This window comes from Maylandia zebra, linkage group LG10 (genome assembly GCF_041146795.1).
Source record: "Maylandia zebra isolate NMK-2024a linkage group LG10, Mzebra_GT3a, whole genome shotgun sequence".
Taxonomy (NCBI): domain Eukaryota; kingdom Metazoa; phylum Chordata; class Actinopteri; order Cichliformes; family Cichlidae; genus Maylandia; species Maylandia zebra.
This window is the reverse complement of record NC_135176.1, coordinates 31,348,701-31,365,718: the sequence shown is the minus strand read 5'-3', so window position 1 is coordinate 31,365,718 and position 17,018 is coordinate 31,348,701. Positions and strand designations below refer to the sequence as shown.

Genomic DNA, 17,018 nt, shown 5'->3' with positions numbered 1-17,018 from the left:
GAGAAATGTCAGGCACAACTACGGGCTGAAGAGAAATACAAACAATGGTGGTTATTTGCTTTCAGGACACCTTAAATAGCCTCACCCAGAGGTTAATAGAAAATGATACTGTTTTAAGGCGGACTGAAGACTCTCCAGCTGCCACTGCACCACTCTGGCTCAAATCACTGGGTCCCATAAACCAGCACAACAACAAGCACCACAGCTTTTTATATGACAGGCCGAATTTAACTCAGCTGTGTGTGTGTGTGTGTGTGTGTGTGTGTGTGTGTGTGTGTGTGTGTCTCTGAGCCATAAATATGGGTGGCACTCCTCTCACAGATTACAGGAGAAGGTAAACAACTCGGGGGAGCTTTGAGGTCATCTCCCCTGCTCTGTATATTACAAACTGCTCCAAAGCCTCTACAATTATAACCGAGTATGGGTCATCGCATAAAGGACTGGTAAAGGCCGCCTCAACCAATCGATGGTTTGGCTTTTCTTTGGTAATCTTAAGAACGGGCGTATTTTAGCCCAAATCATGAGCTTTTCTGCAGCTAAATAACGAGGTTAGCATCTGAACCTGATTTGAAGGAGAAGCACACACTCAGGACATTAACAGCTATCTGGATGAGTCACATGGTTTATGCAGCCTACCAGTGGACCCAATATTAGCAGCATCGGGGCATTGTGACACCAGCATTAAACAGTGAGCCAGAGGTGCCAGCGCATTTTGATATAGTATTAGTATTCGACACTGTCCACTTCTGTCCACTTCCTGTCCACTTCCTGCTGTGACAAAACAAATTTCCCACGTGTGGGACTAATAAAGGTTATCTTATCTTATCTTAACTCCCTGGAATAAGAATGGTTTCAGGTACTGGATTTAGCTTCTGGTTGTAGACTCTTTAAACCTGTATCTTCTCTACAGACCTGCTGGTCTTGGTCCCCCGTTCTCTTGATTGATGACCTCAGGTAACACTGGTGAGGTCACAGCCTCAATTAAAAGTTTCAAGTCCTATTGAGTATAACATAATGTTCATTTTGTAGATCATTCCCCCCCTTTGCCCAATTTCAAAACACCATGATGACCACAGCCAAAACACTCAACTCGAGGCTTCATAAATGCACTTCACTAACCGGTGGGTGTAGTTTAATTACATTTTATTTATATAGCACCAAATCACAACAACACTCACCTGCTTTATAATGTAAGGTATCCCTGCAACGATACAGAGAATATCAGCCGACCCCCCCATGAACAAACACTTCCTTTCAACAGGAACAAGCTTCCAGCAGAACCAGGTTCAGGCCAGGACTGCTATGGGTGACGGGTTGACTCTATAGCTTCCATCTCTATATACAGACTATAATGTCATAGATACAGGATTTACCCTCTAAGGACTTTTGCTTTGAAGTTCATCTCTGCTAATGAAAAATGTAATCTGTGCATTTGTGGGTCAAAAACTGCTCTCACTGTAAAATGTGAAACAATTGCAAAATGTGATCTGTGTTTGTGTGCATGCACGTGGGTGAGTGAATAATAAGTTGAGTTTTCCAGGAGCTGCAAAGCTTCCAAGCCTGTGCTAGCTGGTACCATCTTGGTCTAGCACCAAGCAGCTCCTCTATGTTCCCTTTGAAACTTGATAAATCTTTGTGTGTTTTCACAATTCACAGAGTGAAGGCCAGCATTACTTTCTTGCCAAAAACTTATTAGCTGTTCATATCCGATCCAAGTTTTCAGCCTTAGGAAATTAATCCAATCTCTGCTGATATTTAAGAGCGTTCCAAAGGTGTCCTAAGCTGTTTGCAGCTGCAGGAGATGACATGCAGGCAGAGATGTGTAGACATTTCTGTGGGAGATTTTTGGCTTATTAAAAGATACCATTGTGGCAAACATATCATTTTTTTAGGATGCTAAAAGGGAGCACGCTTTCTCCACAAAAAATCTGTTTGGAGTCACAAACAGCAACAGAAAAATTAAAAAAAGACTTTTACTGAAGCAAATTTCAAAGGAGATCTTTACCAGCCTGAAATCTTCCATAGCTGTGGAAGATTTAACATTCAAAAATAATCTGCATTTGTCTTGTACTCCTCCCTTCATCCTCTGTTTGAAACAAGCTGTTTTACCTGCCATTAAGCCAAAAGCACCTGTCTTCTGATTGGCTGCCCCTCAGAGACACAACGTTTCAACAGCAGGTAGGTGGAGCCTTAATGCTCAGACGTCTATTTTGAGTCAAGTTTAGGCTGAAAACCTGAAAGTGACCATTCAGAGCATTTTGAAAACCACTGATGGCTGCCGTTGCTACCTCTCAGCCTCCCAATAGATTTACCTGTGGTATTATTGTGTGGTTTTCGGAATACATGACCTCTGACCTTTCCATTTCAAAATCCTGCATTGCCTTGTTCTCAAGTTTGATCACAAAGTTGAGTGACCACGCTGCGATAACGCCCCATAAGCCATATAGTTTAACCACGGGGTGTCCAACTCCAGTCCTGCAGGTTTTAGATCTCACCCTGGGTCAGCACACCTGAATCAAATGATTAGTTCATCACCAGGCCTCTGGAGAACCTCAAGACATGTTGAGGAGCTAATTTAGCCATTTAAATGAGCTGTGACACGTCTAAAAGCTGCAGGAGTTCCCCACCCCTGGGTTAAACAGACAAAACTAATTAAATCTCTGGCACAGCTAATTATATGAAACTTTGGCCATGTTTACTGTGAACAACCACTATTGTAAAAGCAGGCAAAGCACAACACAGGTCCCCTTTAGTTACTTGCACTCCTTTGAGGTTCCAAATGGCAGCAGGATATAAAACAACCTGCTCACACGATTACCACTGGCTCAAAGTGAAGGAATATGTAATCTTTTTTAACTTTCCCAAGAGCACACAAGATAATAAGTGTAGTTGAAAGGTCACTTTGACAAAGGGTGGCACAGAAAGCAGCGTTTCAAATTAATGACAACACTCCAACAGCCAGGTTAAAGAAGCTTCTTTTTTTCTAAGAAACTTTCAGGTCTGACTTTCTATTTTTAGTCTTATTCAGTAAAATTCCCCAGAGGCGCCCTGAGACGTTCGATAAAAAAAATTAATAATGCCGGTTTGGGTGGAGGCAGAGTGTCTGCATCTCTTTTATAGGGGAAAAGGATTCTCAAAACAGAACCAGTGAACACAGAACAAAGAGCAAAAACACAGGCGCACATTTAAACTTTCTTTATCTATTCTAAAAATGACAGCAGCTCCAACTTCAAATTCAGAGACAGTTATGGCCTTGCCAAATTTACTGATGGGATTTGCAATTAATGAACAACCAGCCACAAGTAAACAACATCTGACAGAGAGCATTCTGGGAGTTGGTGAGTGCTGGTGGTTTGACTGGAGAGGAAGGTCAAGCTCCCCCTCTGGGTTGGAGCTGCTGGCAGCACCGGCCTCACTCTGGGACTCGATAGAGCTGAGGCTTTTGGTTCTACAGCCCAGTGTGGTGCTGCTGCAAACCTCCACCTGCTGGCTCCGGCACTGTCTCCCAGGAGCAGTGATCCATATCACGCAGTCACAACAGTTCACCTAGCTTTGCTTTAAGTACAGGCTCCGGTGGGGATAGCGGGTACAGGAGAGTGTTTTCTCTTATTTGTCCCTCCCTCCTCTCATTAATCTCTCGCTGGCAGCAGGGAGCGGGCAGACCGACCGCGGTCCTGTTAAAGTGCTCCACTGTAACAAAGTTAACTTCTGCCCGTCTGCATAATGATGTTTTGTAAATCAATTGCCTTCTTTGAATATGCGCTGTGTACACAGTATTATGAATGCCTGAAAGGACCGGGAAATTATCTAAAACGGTTCAAATGACATTATCTAGATTCAGACTCAGAGATGATCCAACCTTTCTGTGATGGACTGTGACTTCTTCTTCATTTTGATTCAGATCAGAAAGGTTTTCAGTCCCATTCTGGCTGCAGATACTTGAGTATTTTCGATTTAAACATGTGCACGATGACCGAGTGCAGTGGTTTCACATAAGCCATGTTTCAGTGACTATACCACCATTTCTTCAGCTTTAAAATTAAACTATTTGGACTCAGCTGCAGTTTAGGTAAAAGTAACCTGTGTTACATTACAGTAATACTGAAATTTGATACACTGCTTAAAGAAATTAAAGGAATGCTTTTTAATCAGAGCACAGCATGAAGTCAGTTAATCTTCTGGGATATTCATCTGGTCATTTAAGTAGTTTCATGTGCTTTGGTGTTAATGAACAGGTGCACTAGAGGGGCAACAACGAGACGAACCCCGAAACAGTTGTACCGCTGCCCCTGCGACCTGGACCCCGGGGGAAGAAGATGGGTGGATGGATGGGTTTCTTTTATCTCTAGTCTTAATCCATACTGTACAAGTGATGCCTTCAAATTAGTTTTTCAGTTTTATTTGTCATAACTAAACCACAAAACCAACACCAGTGGTGCAAGATTTAAACCCAAATACTTGGGAAAATATGTATGTCTATATATATTTTTTTAAATGACCCCAGGCCAGGATTTATGATTTATTTGTAAGACTGAAAGTGTACATTGGGAAATGGCAACGATCCCATCCTGTGAATGAGACACTAAATGAGGCTAAGGTGGAATCAGAAAAGGTTTTTTGGACCAGCCTGGAAGGACATAATTCCTCTCAGGGTTTTTTAAATTGTATTTCTTTGACTAGGTGTGCGTGGGGGGCAGATGAGGTTCAGATAATCAAGATGAAAGGAAGTGTTCACCGAAGGCTCTCGGTTACACTGGTCGCCTCCTACCTGCAGTCAGCTCCTCTGGCTGAGAAACAGGCCTGGTTTGCTGGAGTGGAAAGCCCGGGTGGGAGGGCAGCTAATACATCACTCACCCTCCCCCCTTTAACTCATTACCTCACCGACTCCAGTCCATGTACATGAGGTGCAGCCCGTTTAATCTGTCTCAATCTGAGAGTCCCCGGCTGTCTTTGCTGCAGCGGCAAGCCTATTTAAAATAATCGGTGGCTGAAAACGCAGCTCTACGAGCTGTACGTCTCCTGAGACAGGCGAAGAAGTAACAGACTTGTACACAACTGCATGACGAACAGCACACAGGCATAAAGTCAGCTGGAGCCTGATTGAAGCTGCAGATCTTACAGACAAAGCGCATCATTACAGCCTACAGATCCTGCACAGATCCACACTTTCAGAGCAGATCGGCGCGTAAGTCTCCTGCCACATTATCCGCTCTCTGCACGACTGATGCAGCGATTAGTTTGTGGGTCTCGCAGACCTTTTCAGACAGAAGCAGCAGCACAAGAGCAGGAGCCCACGGGGGATTTCAGCTGCACTGTTGTGGCTGATGACATAATGAAAAAGGAAAAGTGGGTGAAATGAAAGTGGCTGCTCTAATTAAGTACAATCTTAATTAGCAGCATTTTAACTCTTCATTTGAAATTTATGGTGATTCTATTAACTTTTAATGACTTGCCTGCCCTGAGCTCTTCTTGTTTCTGACACGGCCTCTGAAGCCCACCTGCAGGTGGCCCACCGTCCACAGCTGCTTTAACCCCCACTATAGAAATGTTCAGCATTGCATACAAAACACCAAAGAAAAGTGTAAATATATTGGAAATCAAATTAAGAGGACAAAATGATCCAGTGGTAAAGATATTCTTCAGTACTGATGGAAAAACGAAAGTAGATTCTTACCCAGGTTAAACTAAATGTTTAGGAAAGGTTCCTAAATGCTTCCTTTATTATCTCCTTTAGCAAAGGAGACACTGGAGAATCCTTCCTAACGTCAACTTAGATTTCAAAGCATCAGGTCATTCATGGAAACAACATAACTGACAGGCGATACTTGTAAATGCATATCTCAGTCTGGATGGGGTCACTTTTACTAGAATGATAATGAAAATCTTAATAAAGGCAGGAGTTAAAGTGGATCAACTCTTCAGTGGGAAGTCTATATGTGACTGAACAGCAAGGTGGAAGAAGAAACATTTCCCAATAAAACCATTTTATTTCAACATTATGACAGACGAGTCTTTTTTTAAACCTTAATTATAATTTATTCTTAATAATCAGGTGATATTTTTCAGATGCATGTCAGCTCTTACAGCATCCCTGAACTAACACAGCTGCAAGCAGGGCATTAATGCTTAGCCAAAGCTGTGCATGTGATGCAGCGAGAAACGACATTAGTAAAAAGTGAACGTCGCTCCAAACTTGTCACTTTCTGATCTGAAGCCTCTCGGCTGGAGGCGAGTGCTCAAACCCAACCAAACGTCTCATGTAAACATTTCCATTCGTCTCCACGCACATCATTTTTACACTCCATGGTGCACAAATAATTGAATCGCATTGGTGTATCTTTGCTTGCTTGTGTGAACTCACAATTGTTCCAATTGCATCAATTGATAATCTGCTGACCTGCACTAATGCATGACTTCAAAGGGGCCATTTGTAGAGCATGGAGCTCTCAAGTTGAACTTTACACACATTTTCATAATAGCTCAGAATACCGAGGACAGCATTTCCTCAGATGGGGAAAATGTCATGCGTGACCTGATGCGTTTCTGCTCAAACAACCAGCAGCTGCATCAAGTGGATCTGATGCATTGATGCACTTTTTCCACAAAAGAAATTCTGTTTGAAGTTCATCTGAAAGAATTTAGCACCCAACTATATGTTGTTGTTTTAAACACAGCATTTGTGGGATGTGTTTGAGCTGCAAAATGTCATTAGAAAACTTTCAGGACACCATAAGAAACTACATGTTTGTACTAGGTCACGGTACACTTCACTGATGTTTGTTCCCCTGAAAGAGTTGAACTGTTTGTCTGGTACAACAGGCTGATGAAATCTAAGTTGGTGAAATATATCAAAGAAGATCATTAGTGAATCTCTCCATGGAGGAAAAATACACTCCTGCAGTCAGGTCCAAAAGCATTTGGATGTTATGCAATTTCTGTATTTTTGCCTCGATAGGCCACCACAGAGGATTGAGATCAAACAGTCAAGATGTGTTTTAACACAAGGACCCATAAACTGTTTAGGAACTTTTGATAACCATTTTTTAAACATAGTTCCCCATTTTCAGAGTCTGAAAAGGAACCGGAGGGAATACCAGAATTTTAAATATGTGGATTGTTTTTAATACTTTAATATTTTAATACTACTTTTCTGTTAATAACTGTCTGAAGCTAGGGGGAAAATGAGCGGTTGCACTGAATTCTTTTGCATTTTGCAAATGACTTGCAGGCAGTTGCAGTGCTCAATTTGTTGTCTGAAGGTTGCACATGCAACATTCCCAACCTGTGGCCGACCTCTGCGCAGGTCACCTGGTGGGAAGTGATCACAGTCTGGCTTGGACAAAGTTCACTCACTCAGTGGTTTGCAAGCACTCGTCGTCTAATCTAATCTATAAACAACGTCTAACAATCGATTTGAGTCATTCTGCAACTCATCTGACTCAACTGGTTGCCAAATGATTCTATTTAAGTTCTATTTCTATATCAAAGCAAGGCTGCCCTTATTCTATTTTGCAGTTGTTATATTTTGTGGTTTTTCCCATTTCTGGTCTGTGAGGTAAAGCCTTGACTGTAGACGGCAACAACCATTTTGTGATTTTCACGGTGTTATTACAAACAGATTACTTGTAATTATCACCTTGAAACCATTTCAGTCTGATAGCAAACGGACTCGGTCTAACTGCCATCTTATCCCCATCATGAGTTGCTGTCGAGACTGGAGTTGATAGAATGTGGTCACAGATCAGGTCCTCGTCTTAGAAGCAACAATTTCACCGGACACTGTTGCAGTAATTGTGGTCATGCTGAAACTCTGCACTCGGATTACATGTCGAGTATGATTTGATTTAAAAGTTACCGTGCTGGTGCACAGAGACAAAACTACAAAAAGTGGCTTAAATTTAAAGAGATCTCTGGCAATTCCACCTTAAAAGTAAGAAATGTCCACCTGCAGTGTAGCAAACGACTGGTCGCCACTGACGCCAGGCCTATAACTCTTAACTCTTAACAATCATACATGCAGGGTGCTGTTGGAAGGAGGTTGTTTAAAGACCATCCAGGCAACAACAACAAGAAACAACAAGAGAAAACTATCTACAGCCACTTTTTGTAAGAGTGAAAGGCATTAAGGCTAAATGTAGGAGGATTTGATGTTTTGCTATGAGACATTTATGCAGGTCACTAAGTGGCAATATAAAATTCACATTAATAGTAAAAAAAAAAAAGCTCATGTGTACAAACATTTAGTGCCAAATTTTGGCATGCATACCGACACAGTACGACAAAGGTTAAACTTTGATTAAGGGGCGCTCGCTGTGCATTACTAAGTAACCTCAGAGCCTCCTGCGCACACAAGCATCCGTCTCCCTCATGTCCACTGCTTGTCCATATTCATTATTCACACGTTTCTATTATTGCAGTCTGGAAGTGACGGAGTTACGCAGAAATGAAACATTTACACTAAACCTCCTGTTCCTGCTCAGCACAGCTAATTTGAATACATTCATTGATTTGATAAAAAAAAATGTAAGAATTAAAAGTGATAATTTGACTCTGGATTAAACAGCAGACGCTGTGCTGGACGTGGCGTCCCTACGACGTCTTTAATTACCTTTGATGAGGAGAGATCAGGTTTGAATTCAGATTTGTGTAAATGCTGACCTTTGAAGAACTCTGATCATTGTATACGGGAGAAAGAACCCAGTGCAGTTTAGTGTTTAATTAAATAACGTTTTTTTGTTAAAACATGTAATATAACACTTTGGTTTAGCAGTTAAAGTAGGTAGTTATTTGGTGAAGTTTCCAAACTTGCAGTCTGTTAAAGTTGAAAATACTTCAGTTTTTTATTGTAAAGATAAACAAGTGTTTGAGTCTCGTGGACCCCCACTGTCTTCAAATCAAACACAATTGATGTCAAACGTTTGTGCTGTGAAAACTTTGGTTTGTGCTGTTTTTTATTTTAAAGATATTACTAAAAGTTTCTAGACCAGCCTCTTTCTTTACTGTGAAAAGGTTGTAAAACATAAACCAGTGTTGGATATTCTTTTGTTCTGATCACACTCTTTATAGTGAAAAACTAGGTTAACTTTCTTAAAATAAATTATGCATTCTGCATTGAATTTGCAAAATACAAACCTCCTTCTCCCCATCCAGCCATACTCCTCTCCTTCATCTGGCTTTTGGATATTTAATTTCAATAATAATCATAATAATGAATAAATAAATAGTAAATAAGGTGTCAGCAGCTCTACCATATATGCAAGAGCCTTTTCACATAAGTCTTTATATTTTTGTATGAATTGTTTTCTGGACTTCACTGGACGAGAGTAAAAGAAAGTAAGAACAGGGCTGAACTGTGAGCACTGGCTAGCTTTTGTTAGCCGCTTAGCTTTTGTGTCCTGGACCAAATAAATACTGAGACAGGGCTGCAAGCTGCACCTGAAAAGCATGTTAGGTGGTTCAATATAGTACTACTACTAATACTGCCCGTCCGAGGGTGTGGCCACCAAAGGCAGATCTCCAGAGATTTGTCCTGGACCATTTTTTCTAGTTGCATCCAGGTGTAGCCCATCTTTTGTGCTTCTGCCTCGAGGTCCGTCACCAGGTGTTTCTCTCTTTTGCTTTCCTCTGCCTGACTGGTGATGTTGGTTGGTGGTTTGCATAGAGCGCGCCCTACCCAGCGCCATCTTTTCCGCCACTGCCAGTCCCAAACCCAGATTAAAAAAAAGAGGAGGGTAGGACGTGGGGCCCGGAAAAAGCTCACCTGCTACAGAAATGCTAAAAAGAAAAACAGGGACTAACTTCCTGGATGACCGTAGGTGGTGAAAGCCACCAAACCAATTCTTCTTTCGACCAGGAGAACCTACATTGGCACATAGGACGTCAGGTGGAATATAGTTCTAATAAAAATAATAATTAATGTTTAATTTGTTGTGGGGTCCACCTCTGTCAGAGGGACTTGCTGATTGGAGCTGGAGGTGGAAGCAGACGTGTCTTTCCTTGGTTTGCTGCGACTTTAAGTCCTTCCCTTTTGAAAACCATCTACCACATTTCAAATGATTTCCTTATTCTATACTCAGCAGGGTGACGCATTAAAAACATTCTAACATTCCCTGTGCAGCTCTGTCAGAACATACGGCTCAGCTTCAGAGAAACTGCTTTCTGATTTATGTAGATCTCATATTAAAGCCCCGCTGTGAAGCAGACTTCATGTTTTATTCACAGCAGCGGCCATGTGTTGTGCGCGCACGTGTTTCTATGTGCAGTGTACTGAAAATGTGTCTTGTACTCTGTTGCATCTGACTCGTCACGGGGACAGTGGATTACTAAGCAGGGAGACAGACGACAACAGCAAGGAGAAATAAACGGGAGAGAAGGGAAAGAGGAACAGTCTGAGGCACTTAAAGCTCATCTCGGAGTCTTAGAGAGAGCAACGCGGTTGATTTGGATGAGCTGGGCTGTGTAAGGATCAGTTTAACATTTATTACGCACACAATTTGTGATGTATAAAAAACATGAACTGCCAAATAGTTAAGTGGGATTAAAGATGCGCACGAGCACATACAGTAGATATTAGATTACACATCTTCAACAGAACCTTTTAGTTTGTTGCTTTGATGATGCTGTTTTTTTTAAATATAAAAGACTTTTGTAAAGTCTTTGCTATAAAAACAAAAATTCTAAATTTGATTTGTTGTATTTGCTGATGATAAAACAGGTGAGACGGCAAATTTCAATCTCTTCAAGTCCAAGATTGAAGCTGATGAAAGTCAAGAATCACCTGGACAGAAGCAGTGGCAGCCTACCTCACCAACTCTGTCTGAGCAGCAGTGAAAGTAAAGCACCACCAGAAGTCATCAGAACCATGATATACCTGCTGAAAAATGGCCAAAAACATTGTCTTTTTAGTGTTTTTGCCCTTTTTAACTTACTGGTTTTATTGTATGTCATGTTTTGAAAATGGTCTCCAGTATTTTCCTTTTCGGTATCAAATTTAGATTCTAGGATCGACTGCAGAAAGGCAGCAGAGCTGGTGAACCTCACACAGCCCAGTCTGGTGAAATGTAAAATAATTGCATGATAACCTATAAAAATAAATAAATGAAATCTTACCCGTTTCATCTCATCTTTGTGTGTGGCTGCTAGTGTCCAGAGTTTATCAGGCTGACAGCTGTGAGCAAGAAGCTCTTCTTCAGCGTAAGAGATTTATGATTACATAAGTGAGTTATTATCCGTCTCTCCTCTGTCTGTGGAAACTCTCAGATAAATACAAAACAGAAAACACATCACGATGAAAGACACTCCATACAGTTAACTGCAATGTTCTTCAAGACAATAAAAGCCTTTCTCCGCCACTCAGATCAAAGCTGTGTTGACCGTCTTGTTGTTGACGTGCAGTCTTAGCGGACATGTGAACATTCTTATTGTACTTGTTCTATCGATGGGCAGCGCACGACACCAGGCAATAACACAGAGTACGAATGAATGATAGGCAGGGAGCAGGCCATCGACTGCTGCAGCCTCCAGGTGAAATAAAGTGGAATTGTTGCCGTATTTGACAACTAAAAAACTCACTTGCGTGTGCACAACGTCGTGTTTCATCTTCTGTGAGCAAAGCAACAACCACTGCATCATCTGCAAACATGTTCACCTTCAGCTGCGACACCATTCGGTTGAGACGTGCTCTCCGAGTGTCAGTTGCAGATAAAAGTGCACAAACGCAGCACATTCGTGTTGTTTTGGTCGATCACGATGACGGCTGTAGGTCTTAGTGATCATGGCGATCATGTAAGCTCTTTATGTTTCGTGTTTTTGGTACAAAAACTAGTGAGTGAGGATTTCCAGGGTTTGTTAGCACTGAAACAAACAAACCAGTGTAAACATGAGTATTCAATCACGCATTAAACGAAAAGATTCAGGAGCCGATACATTACTCCGTAATTAATGAGCGGCGTATTTCCAGTGATTCTTAGTGGATTTCAGGATTGTAGATAATGACGAGAACAAACTGATCTATATTGATAAATCAGAAATGATTCATGAATATCATGAATTATGTGATAATGAGTACACTGACCGCTTTATCATGAGTGGTCCCTGATTAAGTCAGGACCTGCCGACGAGCAGCACAAAGTAGTTAAGGATTAGAAAATATCACCGAGTAGTGAAAGATGCCTCATACAGCCCAGGCAGGGAGTACTCCCACATTAATTCATCAGCATAAAATAATTACTTTCTCTTTCTGTGCTCTCTCAAGTTAAGTGGTGCATCAAACTGAGAGGCTACTGAGTACTGAATCATTACTGTCTGTGAGTTAACCCCAGCAACACACATCAGGCACGACTGCATCGCCTCACAGCTCTGAAGCTGGAGCTGATATTCGCCCCTTATTCCACCAAACGCTCTGAAGCGCATTTCACAAGCGTCCCAGAACCGCTCTCTGCTCTGTGCCACTTAAAGCAGCGTCCGGTCTGTTTTCCACAGAAGCCACTTCAAGCTTTGCAGAGCTGGAGGGCAGGAAGTCAGACAGAGAAACGCAAAGAGAATCCGGTCAAGCTCCAGAATGAAAGACCCCATGCTGACTAAACGGCCCACTGCTGAAATGCTCCCGGTGCGATTTGAACTGTGCGAAGAATGACACAAAAAGAAAACCCTGCATCAAACACGGGCCAGATCCCAGCTCGGCCTTTGATTAGAACAGTCAGCTGTTTTAATTTCTCTAAGCTTACATTATGCTCATTAACACACGAGGGAAATCCCCCATCAGTGAAGCGGACCGGCAATGACCGACATCCAGCGATGTTAACAATTTGCATCATGAAGCCAAAAATAGATCTGAAGCGTTAATCGATAAAAGAGGTTAGACAGGATCTGCTGTGCATGGGAGCATGACTGCTGGTTACACTGGTGACACTGGTGCCAGTTTGGATTCAGGAGACAGACACCCTCACTACGTTTAAAACTTTCCTTTTTAATAAAGTATATCAGGTAACCCTGAATCCTCCCGTTTTCACGCTGCAGTAGGTCCGGGCTGCTGTGGGCTTCCCATGATGCACTGTTTATACACCACTCTGCAATAGTTATTAATAATCTCTGTCTCTCTTGCACAGTGTGTCCTTGTCCTGTCGTCCTCCGCTCACCCCTAACTGCACGTGGCACATGGCCCCGCCCCTCCTTGGTCGTGCAGGAGGCTTCTTCCTGTTAAAAGGGAGTTTTCTTTCCCACTGTCACCTGGTGCTTGTTAGGGTCTTTACCTCACAATATAAAATGCATTGAGGAGACTGTTGGGTGATTTTTTACTATGTAAGCAAAACTGAATTGAATCTAAATGAACTGTTTTTTTGCCATGAAGGAGGCTGGGATACTAACAGGCCTGTGGTTCAGATAACATTAGCAGTTCAGATCTGTTGTTAAAGACTTCCACTTGGATATGAGCAGACAATGACACTAAATGTCTGCAACAGAGTGAAAGCTCATCTACGTTAAATATATAAAAATACTGCTTAGCAAATGGGATCTGTGGAAAGTGCTGTATGAAAACAATCCGGCAGTGCCTGCTTAGCACAAAAAATAGAGCAATCTTGATGCAAATTAGTCTGCTGTGTGATTCTCCGGTAAAGTTATTCATATGTGAAAAAGCGGAGCTCCAAGCGTTTGTTTTGTTTGATGTAGTGGTAGCATGGAGGAGCTCCGGGAGGAGGAGGAGGAGGAGGAGGAGGAGGGCGACAGCTTTACAGTTCAGGTTTTATCCTTTAGATCAGGTTCAGTTAGACAAAACGCAGTCTGTGTGGTGAGAACAAATTGTTTTGTGATTGTTTTTGTTTTTTTACAAGATGGAGACAAGTTGCAAAGGAGGAGCAGAAGAAAAAAGGACCGCAGCTGAAAATGGAGTTATACAGAGAAGTCGTATAAAGACAGTTTCTGAAATTAGCTGTAATTTCAAAACAAGTCCGAGACGCCTGACGTTTCTCTCATCACTCAAACCACCTGCAGAGGCAGTCGATCTGCCGAGCATTTCACCAACAAAGAGTGCAATCAACTGCATGAAAATTTAAAAAGCTATCACATCTGGAGCTTATGAACAAGCGAGCCCTGATGTGTTACGAATAAATAATAAATAAAAGCACAGCACCGGAGGTTTAAATGTCGCGCGGTTACAGAGATGAACCTCAAAGGCTCAGTATCTAATGATTCTGAATGGGCCATCATTAGCTTCATATTTCATGTAACATAAAGGTTGATTTGAGCTTTACATCATAACTTACAAAACTCCTTTTATCGCTACACCGCAACCTTCCACGCCATTCAGGTCGCTGTGGTACGCGCTGACCCGACGTGTACTTTTATTTCTCAGGAGGTTCACGTCAGGTTATGTAGAAGGTGGTGGTGTAGGGTTAAGATGGAGACCCAGTTATGGCGGAAGTTAAGACGTAGATGTGATGTAGACGTTTCACTCACATGTAAGGAGGAAATCTAAGCGGTGTGATGACTGTAAAACGAGCATTTTAAGGTCATGTGAGGAAACGCCAGCAGCACGCAAATGCTGAAAAGGTGCAACTTACTATGGTGAAGTTCATGACTTTGAGGATCCAGATAGTTAGTGCCAAGTTGATCAGGATCAGGATCATCAGCAGCAGGACGAAGAAGTAAAGGCAGCGTTTCCTCCAGCCGTATATTCCCACTTTGTACACTTGTGGTTTCTCTGAACTCTGGACATTGTTCCTATGAGTGCACTGTTCTTGGGTCATCTGAGAGGAGACAGAGAATAAGAAAGGATTATAGCCGAGGGCAGCACGCTGACCTTAGGGTTGCGTACTGCTAACAAGACTGTTTCTCTGGGGTTTGATGAAAGCCCGGTTCGCACTGACAACATTGTTTATTTGGATAGCTTTTATAAGGCAAATAAGTGTCATGATGCTGTGTTTTTGTCCCCTGTGGGCTGCCGTTTCATCTGAAGAGATTACAGGGCATCTGCGTAGTTAAAGTTGCATTAAAGCTGCAGTAGTCACAGATCTGTGAAAGGCAAATAAAACCAAACAGCACAAAACCAACTACATAAAACATCACAAGTACAAAACGGGCAATCCACTCCCCTCTCAGTTTTAGGACCCACTCCTAAAATAAGCACCGTGTATTTAGTCAGTGGGTAAATGTGCTTCACAAACTGCAAAAAAATAGTCATTTCTGACATTTGGCTTCACACAGGATTCTTCCAGAGGCCTAAAGTATAAAGCAGGACTTGGCTGGATAACTTCAGGTTTAATCTGGGATTTTGACTTCAGTAACTCAAATAACCACGATGAAGGTGAGCAGAAGAGCATCTTTGCAGAAACAACATTTTAAGCCTTGAAGCAGACGAGCTACAGCAGCAGAACACCATCCCTGTTAGCTGAAACGGAGGGTGCAGTTCATACAAGCTCACCAAAATCAGATAAAGGATGTTTGCAGCAGGTTAATACGTCACGTCACAAATCAAACATCATCTCAAACTGGTTTCTTGAACATGAGTTCACTGTACCCAAATGTACCTCACCGAATGCCACCAAGCTTTATGGAAGTTTTCAAAGTCAGTCTCAGCAAGAAGTAACCAATGAAGTGTTGGATTAGCGCGGGTGGCCTTTTCAGCACCACTGGCATCAAAAACATGTTTTGGTCGCACTGACGCAACATCTTTCAAACAGTAATGGTAAATATTTCAGCATTCATTAGGCAAAAGAGCAACATTTCTATTCATCACGGTCCAATCATTGTTTGTCTTTGAGCTCTTATTGGGTCTTCACCGTCTCCTGAGAAAACTGTCTGCCTGTTTAGCTGCTAAATGTTCCACTGGTGCTGGTGTGGAACAGCAATAACAGCATCAATTTACTCTAATCTGGCCTTTATGTATTCAGCCATTATTGTAGCCCCTTGGGGCTGCAGGATGGAGCTGACTATGATTGCTTGGATGCAGCTCTGCGGAGCCACAGAGGAAAATGACTTTAAGATAAGAGATTGGACACAACTGAACATTACTACAAATAACATGCCGTAAACATTCCTCTCACATACTCCTATCCAATAGCTCTCATTTGAGTCACTGACTGGCCACTCAGTCCTTGGCACAATGAAAGAGAGTTTAGTTAGCAATCCCATTGATTGATTACCCCATAAGTGGTCTATAACTCCATTATAACCCCTTGCCCCATTGATGTGCCGATAGCAGCGATTAATGATGATTCTAATTGTCTGCCTTTGATGATGAGGAGGCATTGTTCACTTCTAGCGCCATAATAATGGCCTAATAACTCTGTGGAAAAATACAATTTACTGTCGGTCGCGCTTTGGAGTGCGTGCCTCACACCACCCAAGCCAATTGTTTTTGACAACCACACACATTACCCGCTAACTGAAACAAATGGCACAAGACAGGGCCCCGGTGAGAGTGCTGAAGGCTACAGAGGAGACTCCAAAACACCAGTCAGCAAAAATGGGGAAATCTCATGGTGTACGGTCCGATTTTCATTTCTGTGTGAGGGGAAGATGCAGAGAGCTGAAGAGGTGCAGCTTAGCAACGTCCAGGCTGATAGATAAGCTTGAAATAAGCAGTGTGAGAATAAACAAAAGCCAAGCGAGGCGCAAAGCTATCCAAACGGAGATGGTTCTAAAATAGCATTTAAAGTGGACACACACACACATTCATGTAGGGGTGTGTGTAACTGTGAATCTTACTAATTTTAAGTGCAAAAAAGCTGAAGGTTATTATCCTCGTGGCAAATTTTCTCCTTGTTTTTCTGGCTCTGAATTGGCCACCTTCCTTAATCTCACCCGTGAAGCTGTGATCATCTTGTCTGCTTATTTCAATTATCAATTATTATTATCAATAAGCACCAGAGACATTTGAGTTTCTGAAGAACTGAGGATACAAATGCTTCCACTGGATGAACTGGACTTGAAAAGCCACAGAAAATGTCAAAGGAACTCTGCCCATTTCTGCGTGAAATATCAGGGGCCGTTACACAAACACGACACCAACCCTGAGGTCT

The 17,018-nt window shown here is 42.2% G+C and overlaps 1 protein-coding gene across 5 annotated transcripts in view; it reads right to left on the bottom strand.

Annotated features, from left to right (window-relative positions):
• The window catches only part of sgcd (sarcoglycan, delta (dystrophin-associated glycoprotein)), a 431,163-nt gene that overhangs the window by 156,690 nt on the left and 257,455 nt on the right, over window positions 1-17,018 (bottom strand). For all 5 annotated transcript variants that reach the window (XM_024804094.2, XM_004556829.4, XM_024804093.2 and 2 more), the window contains one exon: window positions 14,559-14,744. In XM_024804094.2, the coding sequence (XP_024659862.1) occupies window positions 14,559-14,744 (186 nt within the window). The remainder of the gene's footprint in view (window positions 1-14,558; window positions 14,745-17,018) is intronic.